The sequence below is a fragment of the Eublepharis macularius genome, chromosome 9, assembly GCF_028583425.1.
Source record: "Eublepharis macularius isolate TG4126 chromosome 9, MPM_Emac_v1.0, whole genome shotgun sequence".
Lineage (NCBI taxonomy): Eukaryota > Metazoa > Chordata > Lepidosauria > Squamata > Eublepharidae > Eublepharis > Eublepharis macularius.
The window spans coordinates 81,834,707-81,852,167 of NC_072798.1; the positions used below are offsets into that span (position 1 = coordinate 81,834,707).

General features: G+C 45.1%; 1 protein-coding gene across 2 annotated transcripts in view; it reads right to left on the reverse strand.

Moving 5' to 3' along the window:
* Positions 1–402: 402 nt before the first annotated feature.
* Positions 403–17,461, reverse strand: part of SLC13A1 (solute carrier family 13 member 1) — an 84,980-nt gene continuing 67,921 nt past the window's right edge. For both annotated transcript variants that reach the window (XM_054989246.1, XM_054989245.1), the window contains exons 11-15: positions 9,490–9,593; positions 8,297–8,406; positions 6,475–6,636; positions 5,117–5,254; positions 403–2,508 (exon numbers count right to left, since the gene is read on the reverse strand). In XM_054989246.1, coding sequence (XP_054845221.1) covers positions 2,371–2,508; positions 5,117–5,254; positions 6,475–6,636; positions 8,297–8,406; positions 9,490–9,593 — 652 coding nt within the window. In that variant the 3' untranslated portion in view covers positions 403–2,370. The remainder of the gene's footprint in view (positions 2,509–5,116; positions 5,255–6,474; positions 6,637–8,296; positions 8,407–9,489; positions 9,594–17,461) is intronic.

Sequence of the window (17,461 nt, forward strand, 5' to 3'; positions counted from 1 at the left end):
GATGGCAAGCCTCAAGCCTGTGCCTCAACCTCAAATGTAGACACTTGTTAACCTTTTGATAACTTTCACAGAGTCAGATTTTTATACCTTATTTTGTTTTCATGTGTGATCATTTAAACATTTTGTTTTAAAAAAACATGTCTAGGAGTCTCAAAAGCTGGAAGTAGCTGGGACCCTTCTGGGCCTCTCAGAGGGACTATGGAAACTCCAAAGCTGGAAACTCCAAAGACACCTAAAGGCATTTGAAATATAAGTTCTTTCCCTTCAATACTGAATCTATATTTTCTAGCTCTGGTGTTTTCATGGAAAGTTGACTCAAAATAGATTTCCTGCAAGATGACCATAGCATAATTTTATGTATCTAAAAGTTGTAGCAGACAGACATTACAACAAATAAAGTGCTAATTCTTATTATTAGATTTATATGATGACATACAAAACTTTTTGGGTAACCAGAAGAATTTACACATTTTTTTTCAAACAAAGAAGTATCACCAGAAAGGAAAAATTGAATTGTTTTTCCACATCCGCTTTTTCCAAAAAAGATAAATACACTTATGCAAGGTAATAGAAATTCTACAACAGAGAAACTTCGTTTTCAGTTAAAGATGTTCAGCAACAAGAAATCTTATTATATTTCACCTGGGAGCATTTATAATTAATTGTGGCACAATCAATATGATCTAGTGAGCCATTCTGCTTAAAAAATGATCAAGTATATTCACTCACTGGGAACTACGGGAAGTTTACAGCACAGAAACCTTGATCCTTTGGAAAAACTGTTATCATACATATATCCTCATATTGTGGAGAAACCCTTATGGTCAGGTACAAGCAATAATTATCCCTGAGAAAGGAAGTCCACAAGGGATAAACTTATGGCATGATAATCACCAGGTAAACTGGTCATGTAGCTTTAAGCCACACAGAGAATAATTGATTCGTATTTATTTCCAGATTTATATATCCTACCTTTCTCCCAACACTGTCAGAACCCACAGTGGGTAAACAACAGCAAATACTATAGAAAATAATAATCTATTAATATCATTACATTACCCCAGTAAGCTAGCACCCCCACTTACAACCTTCAAGCTTCCCCATAAGCTCTCTTAAACAGCTCCCATGTACAGCCTGGCATATCCCTTCTGGGCTGTTCTACAGTAACAAAGCACCAGGGGAAAAGACCACAGCCCAAGCCAGATTGTATTGTCAAGAGGGAACTGCTATGAGATCCTGTTGTGTGACAAGAGCAACTGCTGCACAGGTTGTTTTAGTAGACATACTGTAAACACATTGGTCATAAACAGATTGAAACCAAGACTGTAAAAATTTTCCCATCTGACACAAACTAGGTTAATGCTCTCCTGAAAAGTCTGTTCTCGTATGTGGGGGAATCAGATATTCTCTTTACAGGGGAGCGCAGCTGTCATATACCCTTGACCGAAAAACGGTACACTCCTTCTATCTGGGATGGTCGTCCTCTTCCACCGAGCGTGCAGCTTCGGGAGGGACGCACATGAGTGGTGAGGGAGGAAGGGGACAACCACCCAGCCAGCCAGATCAGCCGAATCAACCCTGGCGATCAATGGGGTGAGAGATGTCGCAGCCAGATCACCCTCATATCCTCTTCTTTTTACAGAGTTACAGAGGGCAAAGGATGGCCTCGATATGCAAACAGAATAAGTGCAAAATTATAAACAAACTGCGTTTTTTTGGACTGAAGTTCTCCTTCATATAGAAGTTTATAGATGGGCCTATAATATGAAATTATGTACACAACCTCTACTTAACAATTATATGTGGATGCTACCACTACCTAATATTTTAAAATATATACAGTACGTTCTTCTCCCAGCATTTACGCAGTCTAATATTTAAAATGACATTACTTAATGACCCTAAGAACAGGGGCAAATTACCATTCATAATGAATGTGCAAAATGACAGATGCTACCTTCAAAACCCTTGCGAGTACATTCTGAATGGGATGAACTGACAGGAAATTCATAAAGGCTCACTGGCCATTGCAGTATCCATACTGCAACGTTCTTGCTTTACAACCTTTAGAACTAATTTATCAGTCTGTGGGACAAGGGAATATAAGGCATAAACTATCCTAGACTACAGTTTGTATTGTCCTGTACACAGGACTTTTTTTCTGGGAAAAGAGGTGGTGGAACTCAGTGGGTTGCCCTCGGAGAAAATGGTCACATGGCTGGTGGCCCCGCCCCCTGATTTCCAGACAGAGGGGAGTTTAGATTGCCCTCTGCACCGCTAAGCGCTGAAAAAAAAGCCCTGCCTGTACATGTCTAGCAGTTCACATAATGGAAGAGAGACGAACAAGGCAAAGAACTTGTGCCTTTTTTTTTAAAGTCCAGTGTTGTTAAGAGGAATGGGGGCCCAACTCGGATATGTATCGAGCTTGAACAAAGGCACAGCCCACGTCATGACAGCAAGCATGACAACAGCGACTCCGATGATATTGACACCCAAGCCAGCTTTTACCTAAAATTTTAAAAAAAACATCTGTTTACAAGATGACATTTTCATAGCAATTTTGCAAGCCTCCACATATGCTTAGGATAGCTAGTGCTTCATAGATGCTAAGAATATGATCATTGAGCTGGGAAGGTCCTCTTGTGGTTTAAGGTAGTTCATGATCAGGGGCAGAATAAGACATGCTAAAGAGCTAAATCTATGTTAAGTTTAAGTGGCTTCATACCATTACCAAAAAAAAAAATCAGTGTTAGTAAAATGTATGGGGTTTCATTTAGAAGGTAGAAAGTTTGAAGCTATGGGGAAAAGTCCTCCCTGGGGTGGAGGCAGTGGTGTAGCATGGGGGGGGACAGAGGGATGGTTGCCCTGGGTACAAAATTCATGGGGGAGCAAGAGACTGTACCATGCCCGTCTCCATGGGGTGCATGCCGACAGGGTAGCTGGCTAGTCTTCACCCCTCTCTGCCGCAGCCACCCATGCTGCTGCAGCCAGCTCGGTGCCCAGCGAGCTGGCCACTCCATCAGCACACAGGTGGCGCAGGCAGCTTCCCCATGGGCATGACACAGTCTTCACCCCCCTCCACCACAGCCACCTGCACTGCCAAAGCCAACTCAGCTGCTGTAGGAAGGCCAGCTCGGTGCCCAGCTGTGCCGTGCCCGTAGGGAGGCTGCCCGTGCCACCTGTGCACTGACGGGGCGGCTGGCTTGCTGAGTGCTGAGCTGCCCTTCCTGCAGCAGCCAAGCTGGCTGTGGCAATGCGGGCAGCTGTGGCGGGGGGTGGTGGTGGCACACCCTGCATGATGATGTCACCGAAAGTGACATCATTGTGCAGGTCTGGGAGTGTGTGCATGCTGTGCACACATGTGTGATATGGAGCAACCCCCCCACCCAATACTTGCCTTGCCCAGGGTGCACTCAACCCACGCTACACCGCTGGGTGGAGGGTGGGAGAACAGGCAATTTGGGAAAAAATAGATGTATATGCAATACTTATTTTCCTATCATCCTAAGATTCTTTAACTCAATTAACAACATAAAATGGATTGTTTACAACTTAGCATATACAGTTTTACTATTTGGTTTATTTATGGATTATGGTGCACAGAAAAATTGCTAATATGTACAATATTCAAGAAAGAGTTGCAAACTACTGCACTCTATGTACATGTATACATGTATACATGTACATAGTACATGTATCTTTAATTTTTGCCAGATGAAAAAGTAAGGGAAAAAAAGTTGAAAGACAGAAGAAAACCAATTATATATTACTTGGAGAGAAGGTCTATTGTAGTCACAGAATCGCAATAGGTAGGGCTATCAGCATGGTTAGATATTAAGCTAAATTTTCTATCTTTGGACTTTTCCATGCTGTCGGATTGCTATCGGTGAAATGCTTTATAAGACAAGGCTTTTCTTACTTGAAAAGAAAGTATTTTGTAGGATTTTCAGTGTTCCTTCAGATTTCTCATTTTTTCCATTGGAAAAATTAAAGAAATCCTCTTACTTGATCAAAGCTTTACATTTTAAGTGTGAAAAATCTTGTCTTAAGAAGCATTTTATTCACTCTGAAACTGAAAATATTTCATAGGGCTTTTTTTCCGTGTTCCCCCAATTTTCCATTTTTTTGGTCAGAAAAATTGAAAAAACAGCCTCAGGTCCTCCTCCCATTTTTTCCTGGGCCTTGAGACCCAAGAGCCTTAAGAACATAAGAACATAAGAGAAGCCATGTTGGAACAGGCCAGTGGCCCATCCAGTCCAACACTCTGTGAGCCAAGCTACAAGTGACTTTTTTGATGTAGAGAACACTTGATTGTTTTCGCAAGTTGTCCTGGAAGCTGAAGTCCGAGTGTCCTTCCCCTCCCTGTTAGAATCGCTGCCTGAAGAACCAGTGAAAGCCAGCTGCAGCAGCAGCTTTTGCAAATCGTTCCTCCAGTCACAAGCCTGCTGGACAAGAGGGCTCTCAATGATCATTTGGGGGCGGGCAGCTGCTACTTTCTCCTTGGGCGTCCTCCTCCCAGGGAGGTGCTCTGGAGAAAGCCGCCATGTTGGTGAAGCTCCAGCCACAACAACAGCGGAAGAATCTGCTGCTGCTCTAACATGCCCTTCCCCTGCTCCTGAGCTCCTGGAGAAAAACTGGAATGAGGGCATGTTGTCCAGCAGGGTTGTGACTGGAGGAACGATTTGCAAAAGCTGCTGCTGCAGCAGCCAGCTTTCTCTGGCTCTCCAGGCAGCGATTCTAACAGAGAGGGGAAGGACATTCGGACTTCAGTTCCCAGGAAAACTTGTGAAAACAATCAAGTGTTCTCCACGTGAAAAAAGTCACTTGTAGCTCAGCTGTTAGTCACACAGTGGCCAAAACCCAGGTGTCCTCAGGAGGTCTGCCAGTGGGGAAGGGACACTAGAAGCCCTCCCACTGATTGCCCCCCCAAACACCAAGAATACAGAGCATCACTGCCCTAGACAGAGAGTTCCATCCTTGTTATAAGAATTGCTGAGATAAAGTATGTGAACTATTTTGAGCACTTAGGAGAATTGCCATATTGGTATATCATTGTTACTAGGACAAATATTGCAAGAGATTTATGTTGACTGTGCATTATTTGCTGAATACTTACCATGTCCATGATGTTCAGGTGCCCATAGGAAAACACAATGGCATTGGGTGGATTTGATACAGGCAACAGGAATGCAAATGATGTGCAGAGGGTTGAGGGGATCAAAATATAAAGGGGGTTCACAAGAATAGCTTCAGCCTGTTAAACACCAAGAAAAAACTGGTTTCAGTATTCATCGCTCCTATTCATTACAAGAAATTTAGATCTGATACTATAAGGGATTAATATGCACAGAAGGCCTGACACGAATATAGCATCATTAGAACAGAGTCACAAAGCGTAAGCACGATTATTCTGGCATTTTAATCATTTAGAGCATTTAAATGAGACATGGCCCATGAAATAGATTGTTATCAAATGTGTGTCATTTCACATCCCCTATGAATATTGGTACACCACCTTATGGGGCTGAAAAAATGGCTGTCCTGCACGATTCCACAACAGAAAGGGCCACAGCAGTGCTACAATCTGCAGTAATTCACTGTGATTTAGTGGGAATTGCTGTTTTCGGTATGTACTTTAAAGACTAGTATGAGGGCTCTGAGTTTGTTAGAACAAAGCACAGAGAGTCACACAGAATAGAAATATTCCAAGTTTGTTGAAAGCAAACACGTAGACAGTATTGTCTCATAGAGCTGTATCTCTCTCCCATTAATGCGACAGAATATAATTTCTCATGCTCTGTGTCTGGCACACCGGCTTCCTTTAAGAACCTTAGCAAATAGGCATTTATTTTCTTGTTTCTGTTAACTTCTACAGAGCCTCGCTGCACATAGTTGCCATATTCTGATTCCTGCTCACGTTTACTAAATCAGAACCCCATTCCACTCCTGAAACCTTTTGGCAATTCAGTGAAAAACAAAATTAATTAGAATGGGATAATCTTCTGCCCAAGGTTCTTTTCTGTTTACGGAAAGAAAACCAAGTGAGAACTGGCAGTACTTTGGGGACGTTGTTTGCTAACGTGCAGGTTACAATGTCTGAGCCGGGTAAAGTTATACAAACACTTCTCTATGCGTTCAAGCAAAAAAGTGCAACCAAGGTGAAATTTTTCCCCAATGGGAAAAATAATAGGATTTTGGGGTTGAGCTATGCCCCAGGAATGCTTATGTTTACCAAAAGAAAAACTTTAAGTGGTCATTCTTTGGGATCATTGTTCACTGATGTGAGAATTTCCTAAAAGGACAAAGTTGTAGACAAACTTCATTGAACTTTCCGCCAAAAGAAACTGCAACTGGGGTGATCATTTTTCACTAACTGCTGTTTTGAAAGAGTTGGAAAACCCAAACTTTTACTATACTTTATCCACCTTGAACTGACCATTTCAAAACCAAACCAGATCTAGAAAAGCTGCTCACCAAAGGCGCCAAGATAGGCAGAAATATAGTGATTGTAGCGGGATTACTGGCCACTTCAGTCACTGAGGTGACAATCAAAGATGTTATGATGATAATCAACCATACAGGTAGCGATCCCAAAGGACTTAATTTGCTTGCGATCCATGCGGAGAGTTTTGAAACCTGAGAAAAAGAACATTTGTGTATTTAACTGAGTTGTCTACAAAGAGGACTAGGGTTTTTCCCCCCACATGCCCCATCGAAAAAAAAGGGGGGGACACCATCTTAAAGTTGTATACAATTTACTGTTAGGTACAATAATAAAAATATTTTGTGTATAGACTTTTAAAGGGTAACCATCTTATATTCAGGTTTGTCTTCCTTTCAAATAAACATGGGTATATGAAATGAATATGTTTGTAAGGACAGCATTATCAGAGTGTTTGACATTCCCAGCAGATCAATATGAAAGTGGGAATATTCTTCATGAACCTACAATTTTTTCTCTGTCCCATAAAAAACATTAATCCTGAAACAGTCAACCCTTAATAAATATTTAGAGAATCTCAGTGTTGAAAATCAGTTCCCATACATTTTATAATAAATAAATAAATAAAACATTTAATAATAAATAAATAAATAAATAAAAATTTAGACACAATGGTTAACTTAAGAGACATTTTGCATCACAACTGCTCTGCTAGCATGGTGGTGTTCTTGGATGTATCTCAGCTCTCTTTTGGAGAGATTCTTAGCAGAGTTCTTTTTCCTTTGAATATGATGTTGAGTAGAAAAAGATTCTATCAACATTCACAAAATCCTCAGCAATCCTCAGCTTGGATCAGGTGGAAAATCTCCACTGAGAAATGGGATTTCCATCAATGTTCTATCAATGTTCAAAGCAGTGGTGGGAGTGGAACTGGGCGCTTTCATGTAAGTTTGATCAGAAGACATGTTTGATCACATGATTGTAAGACACAGCAGAAAAATCTATTACATCAATTTTTGTTAAATTACACCATCATCTAAAACAATGTTGAAGGATACATAGCAGTACTCAGCGCTTTTTTTCTGGGAAAAGATGTGGTGGAACTCTCAAGAGGGAAATGAGGGAGAAACACACAGGCCCCCTTACCAAATGGCCATTTCTTCTAGGAGAACTGATCTCTGTCTGGAGATTGGGGCGGGGGGGCACCAGACACGAGAGGTGCTGAAACTCCGTTCCACTGTGTTCCCACTGAAAAAAAGCCCTAGCAGTACTTTCAATTAGTAGACGGTGGTCTATATTTAGCTCATCCCAGAAGAGATTCGTCATGACTTCAGCACATAACGCTACAAGCCCAAACGCTGTTATTAGAAACTAGGCTTAGTGGTACTTATTTCTGATTAAGCACACTTAGGTTGTGCTGCATATCTTTGGTGTGTCGTACTTCTGTGGCTCCCCTAATACAGCTAGTTTTGGAAAACATTATTCTGCTTGAATTGCCTCCTTTGCCATAACTGTTCCAGAATGATTGTTCTCTTCATTATATTGCTTAGCTTTTGTTCTACTAAATGCACTGAATGCAGTCAATTTGAAAATATTTTAAACTCTGTTTTTATTATCTATGTTTTTATGCTGAGTTGGGGCTGGCTTAATACTGGGTTTTAATTAATATATTTTAATGTTTTGTTTTTATTATTTTTATTATGTAAGCTACCTTGGGCAAGTTCCTGAAGAGGCGGCATAATAAAAAATGTTCCAAATAAAATGAATAAACTATTTCTCCAAAATTTTCTTGCAAATAGTTACTGCTTATTAATATTATTATTGATTGAGTATATTATTAAAAAACCACATTACCTCACAGCCATCTGCCAGTGCAAACCCTCCACCAACAAGAATGGCAATTTCCCAAGGCATGCAGGTCTGAAATTCTTTCCAAGTAATCAGTGGAGTGTAATCAAAAGCAACTACAGAGAGAGAGAGAAAAATTAAGATCTAAAAGAAAAAAAGATCTATTGCATTTCTTTTTCATTACTCTTGCTTATTTTTAAACACATAATTTCCAGGATAACAACTGTGCTTATATACCACTCTTCTAGACAGATCGGTGCCCCGCTTAGAGCAGTGAATAATGTTGGTACTATTATTATCTCCACAATTCAGCTGTGGAGCTGGGGCTGAGAGGAGTGGCTTATCCAAGGCCTCCTGCTGAGCTTCTGGCAGCAGTGGGATTCGAACCAGCGAGTGCTGATTTGCAACCCAGCCATTTAAACCACTATGCTACAGCAACTCTAATAGAATCTCAGCTGTTGCTCACTATGAAGAATTTTACATATTTGGCAAAGTCCTATGACTAATATGCAGACAGCATGACTGCCTAAACTATTTACAGACAGTGAGGGCCATGGTTAGAGTGCCCCACTAGGACTGGGTACACCCATGTTCAAAGCCATTAATCTCATTGAATGACTTCAGGCCGGTCACTTAAGTAGTTCTCCTTGAAAGTTAAGTCCTGTTGTATTCAATGTTCTTAGGATTGCAGCCACTATCTGCTTGTGAAAATAGAGATTTATGTGTTTTCCCCCTCAGCAACTTGGTGAAAGGGCAGGATAAAAATGTGATGGATTTATTTAGTAGTTCATGAGAGGAAGCCTCAGGCAGGAGCCAGCCGCCCCCACGACATATTAATTACACTGAGTGGGTACTCCCGCTGTCAAGTCAGTTCCCTATTCATTTGAATAGGAGACAATTCCTACATATGGGAATCAGCAACCTCCACAGAAATGAATGGATGGTCTGTGTGCTTATAATAACTCCCATGTCTGTACTGGAGTGAACAGAGAGTTCTAAATTGGAGTCCTTGAATGCTGATGTTTTATTCCAGCAGTCTATCCACGACTAGTTTATGATGTGCATATTCAAACATGTACACAACGAACAAAACGGATATAGAAAAAGAATGGAAAAAGAAGGTCAGCATCCTGGAGTGACCGGTCTCTTAGTGATTTCAAATGAACTTATTTTACAATTGCTAAAGGAATATACTCAACTGCTTTCTCCATTTGTAGTTCTAGACAATGTTTTTGCTGGAATGATGAAGAAGAGGAGGCCAATGATTAAGGCGGCCGTTGAATCGGTAGCAAATCCTGGGTACCTGAGGAGAAATGTTAAGAACATTTAGTCAACAACATCACTGCAATAAGAAAATGAACTATTCTCAGATTCTTTAGCCAGTTTAGAGTGCTATTTCATAGCGATGAGAACCAGCTCTAATTATGTCAAGACAGTATTGATAATTATACTATGCAGGTTGTCACATGAAGAAATGAGAAACCAGCAGTTTAGCTGGATTCGTTTATCACAGGAGGAGCTCTGTAACAGCTTAAAGAAGGATGGAGGCTTTTATTCATGGTTTCCAAAACTTACAAAAAAATGTTTTGCTGAGATCTCTCTCACACACACAGCCCCTTTCTCACATGCTTGAAAAAGAGCATAGGTCCCTTCACCATGGAAGAACAGAATGATGAATAATCTCAGGCACTTTATGTTTGCACATGCAAACTTATTTTATTTACTAGCAACAAAGCTCATTATGGGAAAAAATACAATAGGCTTTAGAAAGGAGTGGGTGGGCAGGCAGGCATTCCCGCCTCCATCACTGATCCTGGCCTGATGAAGGCAGGAGGGGGGGATGGCCACCTCCTTTGCACCTGATCCGGCCGAGTGAAGGGGCGATGGGCATTGCCACCTGCTTCACTTTTGATCCTGGCTGGGTGAATGGGGGCGGGCACTTCCTCCTGCTCCACAGCTGATCCTGGCTGGGTGAAGGGGGGGTGGGCATTGCCACCTGCTCCAGTCCTGATCCCACCTGGGTGAAAGCAGAGGCCGGGTATTGCCCCTTGCTCTGTGCCTGATACCAGCTGGGTAAAGGGTAGGTGGGCATTGCCACCTGCTCTGCGCCTGATCCCAGCTGGGTGAAGGTGGGGGGCAGGCATTGCCACCTGCTCTGCTCCAGATCCCAGCTGGGTGAAGGCGGGGGGCAGGCATTGCCACCTGCTCCATTCCTGATCCCATCTGAGTGAAGGCGGGGGGGGGCAGGCATTGCTGCCTGCTCCATGCCTAATCCTGGCCTGGGCTTCCCCCCATGGCATGCTCTCTGGAGGTCTGGCTGCCTCATCTGGGCTTCCCTCCACAGCAGTGCCCTCTGGTGGCACACCAGGGCAAGAAGTGAGTTGTCTTGAATACGCTTATCCTTTTATATCATAGGATATATTGGATTTATTTCCCGCCTTCCCCGCAACTTATAAGCCAAGTGGAGGGCCCACAGCTCCTGAAAGTATACTTTTCTTACTTTCTTTGGAAAAATACACTACTGGAGAACTTTTGTGACATTGTGGCTGTTACTGGGTTTCTCTCTCTTTTTCTGGGAAAAGAGAAAGCCTGTTGGTTAGACTGTGGTCCTCTAAGGCAGTGGTTCTTAATACTGGTGAGCCTGTAGGTACTTTTGGAATTTTCAGAATGGGGAGAGAGTGCTACCATAAAATGGATGCCTCAGGTGGCAATGACAAAATGGCTGCCACTAGAGCTGAGCCTGTCACAAAATGTTGAGCTTTTCCAAGCCAAGTACCTCCCTGTGATGGAGACAGCTGTTCTGAACTGTTTTTTTCTGCAGACACAAAGTTGATGCCTCCTGGTTCTTCTGAACCACCTCCTGCTCCAGTGAGGTGGAGAAAAGCCTGGAGTGTTGGTTTGCTTTAGGGAAGAGATAGTTTGGAGAAGAAGCAAATGGACACCAGGAACCCCACTGGTGGGTGCCATGGTACCTCTAGGCACCATGTTAAGGATCACTTCTCAAAGGCATTATGTGACAGTTTGATATTGTTCTAGCATGAAAGCAGGCAGAAGCTGCCTTCATATTTTTCTTATATTAATTTTATATATTAACTATATATTGTTTATCCATTTACATTTATAGTACAATTTAAAGGAGTCATAAAAATTAACCGAACAAAAAGCTAAGCTATTACAATATTTTTGATTAATTTAAAATATGCTTTATTTTTAAAGCATATTTTTAAATATTTAAAAGCATATTTTTATCTTTTCAGTGCCACATCTGACCCAAATCAGGATCAGCTTTGCCGGATCTTTACTACAGATTCTAAATGACAGTTGAGAATATAAAACTGAGGCAGGGAGATACCATGTCCTACTGATACATAAGATTCAAAAAGGATATTGGGAGATAAGGATTAACTGCTCTCCACATCTTGTTTTATTTAGCAGTTGCCTTCATACCTGAACATTCCCCCCTAGATCATCAGCATCTCCACCTCCTGAATATCCATTTTCTCCTTTAGTCTGTCATTCCTACCTACCTTCCAACCTGGGTTGTTGCCAAGTAGGCCCCCTCCCCTGCTTTGAAGCCTGCTATGAACTGTGTTAGAGTTTCCTGCATCACTGTTTTACTGCTGCACCAAAGACTGCTTTGCACGTGTGTGTTCTGGTACACGTGTCAGTTTCCTGCCTGCGTGTCAATTACCTTGCTGCTGTTATAGACTGTGTAGTTTACTGACTCCATGTTTGGTTAACTGCACAAAGGACTCTCTTTCTGGGCAGCCCTGCCCTGACCTATATCTGGAATTCCCTGTGTGCGTTTGGACTCTGTTACAAGTGTGCCCCGTGCCTGCATTGCCATCTGCCACGGACCGTGCCTGTTCCCTGCTTTGAACTGTGTTTTGTGTGCTGTTCCCCCTGCCTCCATGGAAGCCTGCCTCATATGGGCCCAAGCCGCTGCTAGCAGCCGGGCGCCGGCCGGGGAAACCTCCAGCGAGCCTGGCTAGGCGCTCCCTGGTCAGTTCCCGCCTGGAGCCTCCCGCGGGCCGGTCGCCGAGCTTGCCCTCGCTACCGGGCAGCCTGCTATCCAGCCCCAGCTATGCCCAGCCGGCATCCATGTTCTCAGGCATCCAGAAGACCCAGAGGAAGAGACTGCTTTGAGAAGCCATTTCGGCGAAGCGGGCACACCACGTCCGCAGCGAGAGCCCCTCGCCCCGCTCTGCATATCTTAGGAGCCGCCCCGGAGAAGAGCTAAGTGCCGACCATCCCAAGCACTTAGAGAATGCATCTCAAAGAAACCTCCGCATTCCAGAAGCTGATGACATCAGGACAAGCCCTGTCCGCTGGAACATCCTTTCAGCCCACTTGGATTTCCCCCTCCCTCTTTTGTCCCCTTTTCCTGAGGTGTCACTTATCACAATCTGATTACCAAAGTGGCCCATCCAAGCCATTCAGTGACCCATTAGACCCTTTGTTTTAATCTGTGAGAACCACCAAGAACAGCACCAGCCCCAGGGTACGTTTTGGGGTATTTAAGCTGGTCTCCCAGACCACTCGGTGCTTAGGCCATTCCTATCCAGACTTCCTTGCTGTCCGTCTGTGGTCCCAGTGCTGGCATTGGGCCACCCTCGCTGCTGTGTCTCTGCTTCGCTCCAGGATAAGTGAGTATTTCCCCTATCATCGTTGGGAACCAGCTAATGCGAACGTCTCTGTATTTCCTACTCTATATTTCTTAGACCTTGTATGTTTTTTGTATGATTGTGCAAGCTAGGCTTACGCTACACTCAATACACGTGTTTGGAACTTATTCGTTGTCTGCCTCTTTGTCACTAGAGTGTCTGGGATCGGGACCTCCGTAAACATAGGTTATCATCCTCGCTTAATATTAATAGTTACAGACTGCTACAGCTAATTCCCCATTATAATAAAAGAGCAGTTCTGGTAACAGTTTACTGGTGGAGAATATGCGGGCATAACCCGGTTCGTGTGAATACACGTGAGTCGACACGCGTGTTTTCAGCGAACTGACTTAGAGGAAAATTTTCCAGACCTCAGTGCAAAGAGCGCAATTTAGCTCAGGGAATTAAAAGTGTGAATGTGTGTGGCTCTAGTGAGCATTTCTATCTTGTGGGTTGGCTTTTCCCCCATTTCCTCCTTCAGCCAGCTTTGGACTACTTGCCTTTTGTGGTGCACCGCGAGGCCCTCCAGCCGTTATAACCGGTGTACTGTGGGTGAGGACCTCTGAACTGGTGAAGTTCCTGGCCACCTTCCGGGCCGCCTAAACGCGTCTATGTGGGTGGGATCCCAGAAGTAGGTTCTATAGATTTATATATATACTTCCTGAAGCAGCACATATAAAATTCTTTTCCGTCCTCCCCCGTCTCTCCTAAGTCTGTCCAAACCCCGTTCCTGCCAGCACTTAGGCTTCAATCCCCGCTCCGGAGGAAACGTGAAGGGATCGTTAGTCCGTTTGGTTGTTCAGTCAGTTTAGCTTTGGGAATCTAAAGCCAGGTTCCTGAAGCCCCGTGGCAGCCGGCCGCACTGTGCTTAAGAGTTTTAAGTTAGACTCTTGGGCGCCTTTCCGCTTGCGAGTTTTAAGTCAGACTCGTGAGCACACCTCGCTTGGGAGTCAGTGGGACTCTTGGGCACACTTTTGCTTGGGAGTTGTTAGAACTCTTGAGCGCACCTCGCTTGGGAGTACAGTAAGCTTTACTCCTGGGCACTTTTGCTTGGGGACTTGCAGAGGCAGTCCTTGAGCGCATTCAGTCTTTTGGTCTTGGCTTGGAGACAGTTTAACCGTTTGTCTCTGAGCACGAGGCCTGGGGACACTTTGAGTTTAGTTCTTGGGCAGAGAGCTTGAGAGCATTGTTGGCTTCTGAGCAGAGGCTTGGAAGCACTTCAGTTCCTGAGTAGAGGCTTGGGAGCATTTCTGGTTGCCTGAGCAGAGGCTTGGGAGACCCCCTTAGTAGCAGTTCCGAGCAGAGGATTGGGAACACTTTTTGGTTTCCGAGCATAGGCTTGGGAGACCCCTGAGCTTTGGCTTCTAAGCAGAGGCTTGGAAGCACTGAGCGTTTTTGGTTCTTGGGCTTAGAGAGCTTGAGAGCACCCTCTGAGCCAGTAAACTTTTCCTGGTCCCGTGGCTTGTAGGCAAGCTTGAAACGGGAATAGGAATTTTCCTTCTCCCCCGGTGGAGAAGAGCCGAGTGTAGAACCCTTAAAAATCCCCTTGTGAACCTAAAAGTAGAACCTTAAAACCCCCTGGTAAAAACCCTTGAGGACCTGAGGGAAGGATAAACCTCCCAAAAGGGACATAGAGAGGAAGAAGTTGTTAAAACCCTTGAGCAGCTTTAATCGCCCCACCCCTGGTGTCGCTGATCTACTCTTTAACCTCCCCCGAGATCAGCTTTAAACTAAAAAGAAAAATGTACCGGGCAAACCCCACCGTGCCCCGCCTGGAGAAGTGGCTAGTTAAGAAGGGAGATTGCCCTTGGGAAGCCGGTTCCTTCAAGGGACCTGACCCGCTCCAAATAGTTAGAAGCGCCTTCCAGGATTTTTGCGAGAAGGAGAAACCTAGGTCAAGTAAGAAGGACAGATACGGAGCCTGGGCACTTTTCACCGCCCTACAGGACAGCGTGTCCCTAATTAATAAGCTACAGGTAGCTCAGGAAGAACAGGAACAGGAGATAGAAAAGCTAAGGAGAGAAAAGAAGGAACATGAGGAAAAAGCAGCCGAGTGGCGTTCAGAACGCGTTAACTTCATGCTGGAGAAGCAGGGACTAGCCACTGCCCTCCAGGACGCCCAGCACAAGGCTGAAGTAGCCATCGCTCATGCCGATATGGCTGAACACGCAGTAATTGAAGGACAAGAGAAAATTGCCAAATTAACCCATGCGGCCCAGTTCATGGCAGAGCAGAAAGTTGCAAAGATAGCCACAGCAGACCACTCCGCTTGTAAGAGGGAGCTAGAGGCCCTAAAGCAGCACCTGGGAATGCAGCAGGCCGTAATTTCCGCCGTGCATCCCGCAGCCCTCTTGGCCCTCCCCGAAGGTAGTACCGACAGCTGGCCATCCCCTCCGTCTCAGCCCGAGGAAGCCCCACAGCCCCTCCACCCAATAGCCACCAAGGAAATTGTATCCATGGACGAGGATGGCAGGAAAACAGACCGGGTCGTTAAGGAAACCCGCAATTGGAGGCCCGATGAGCTCCAAGCCATAGCCGACCGTATGGGACCCCTAAACCGAGACACAGCCATCCAGTGGTTCACTCATGTGACCACCTCTCAGCCCTCCGCTAGTGGTTCCGATGTGGCCCAGCTGGCCCGCCAATGCGCTGCCCCTGAAATAGTCTCGGCCCTGAATGCCTATATCTCTAACCGAAGGTTAGCCACCCGCAGCCAGTATGGAGCAATTAAAGAGATCTGTGCATTCCTGTGGCCCACCAAAAGCTTGAAAGCCCTGTACATTGCAGAGTCTCAAAAACCCGGAGAGGACCCAGAGGCATATTTAGCTAGGAAACAGCTTCTTGCAGAGCTAGCAGATGAAGTAGATTTAGATGCAAGCGATGTACCCGACTTTGACGAGTTAGAATTCAGGAGAGCAGTCTTAGATGGACTCAATAGTACCACCCGCCTAGCACTGGCAGGAGTGGAGCCCGGGAGCATCTCATGGGGAGACCTGGAAGCTCGCATCAGAAGCATTGCTGGCCTGTTGCGAGAAACCGGCGCCATCCGCCATGTGAAGTCCCCGGCCTCCCATAGGAAAGAGAGTGAGCCCATCAACACAGTCACGTATGCCAACCATAGTCCCCACTCCCAATATCGCCCCCAAGGGCATAGCTCGTACTCGGAGCCTAGAGGTGGCATCTTGCGTGGGAGAAGCGGTAGCTTCACTCGGGGCCGCAGCCAAAGGGACTCTCATCCAGGAGTAACCTTTGCGCCCACCCCCAGTCACTACCCTTCCTCCCCACAGGGACCCTCAGAGCCCTGGAGACCTGTGCTGCCCTCGGCACCCCCGCCCCCTCGGGCACCTCACCCCTACAATCACCAGGTCTACCCTCCCCCAAGTCAGACTGACTCCTGGAGACCGCAGCCAAAGGACCATGAGGAGCCCTCTGACCTAGGCAGCCCGCCGCCAGCCAGGGACTCACTCCGCTGGGAACTCTGGAAGCAGCTCAAGGATCATGGGGCAGACATGGAGCTCTTCCACCAGCAGCCCACTTCAGTTCTTCTCTCTGCCCTTCTAGACATCTTTGGGAAAGGCCCTCCCCAACATGCACAGCCAGTGGCTACAGTAAGAGGAGAGCCGCCACCAGCTGGGAACCCCTTTTTCCAATAGGGATGCCCGGGGGTCACACATTATTCTCCCCACTTAACTGCCCGTGGGAGAAAACCAAAGGTTGAGGCTAGCCTTCGGCCTCCGGGAACTAAAAATAGCTTGGAACTTAAAAGAGAGAAGGAAAGATTCCAAAGGGTGATTCGCACCCAGAACCCAGCACCAACTTTGCCAGACACTTCTAAAAGAAATCTGGCAGAGCTGCAAAATAAAATTCAGGAGCTCATAAGTGTAAATAGGGAACAGAATTTAAAAATAAATGATCTTAACAAAGAGAATGAGGAATTAAAAGAAAAATTAAATGCTTGCACAATAGAGAAAGGGCAGCTCCACAATAAATTCCTTAGCATGCAGACTTTGCTGGAGAACCAGAATAATGAAACTGCCACTTTAAAAACCCTGATGCAAAATCTCCTGGAATCCCAGAGACTCACTGAGGCCAGATTAAAGACTTTAGAGGAACAATCAGTGATTGAATCAGCTCCAGCCCCCACCCAAGGCAGTGAAATGAGTAGCCAGTCACCTTTGCCTCCAATTTCTGCCTCAGCCCCCATGCCCAAGAAGCCAGAATTCACTTTAGCCTCTGAGCATGTGCAGAGTTTAAAAGTCATTCCCCAAGAAATTGTCTTGGCTCCCATAGACTGCCCCCAGCCAAGCTGTACACAGCCCACCGTGACTGTGCCCTCTTGCAATAATCCTGAAGAACAGGTAAACAAAAGTAAAAATGCAGTTCCTTTAAAAGAATCAAATTGCTTTGAGAATCCAGTGCTCGCAACTACACACCAAATAGCTTTCTCTCAGCCTTCCCTGACTAACACCCCTGAAGAAAACCTCATGTTGGGCATGTGTGGTTTAGT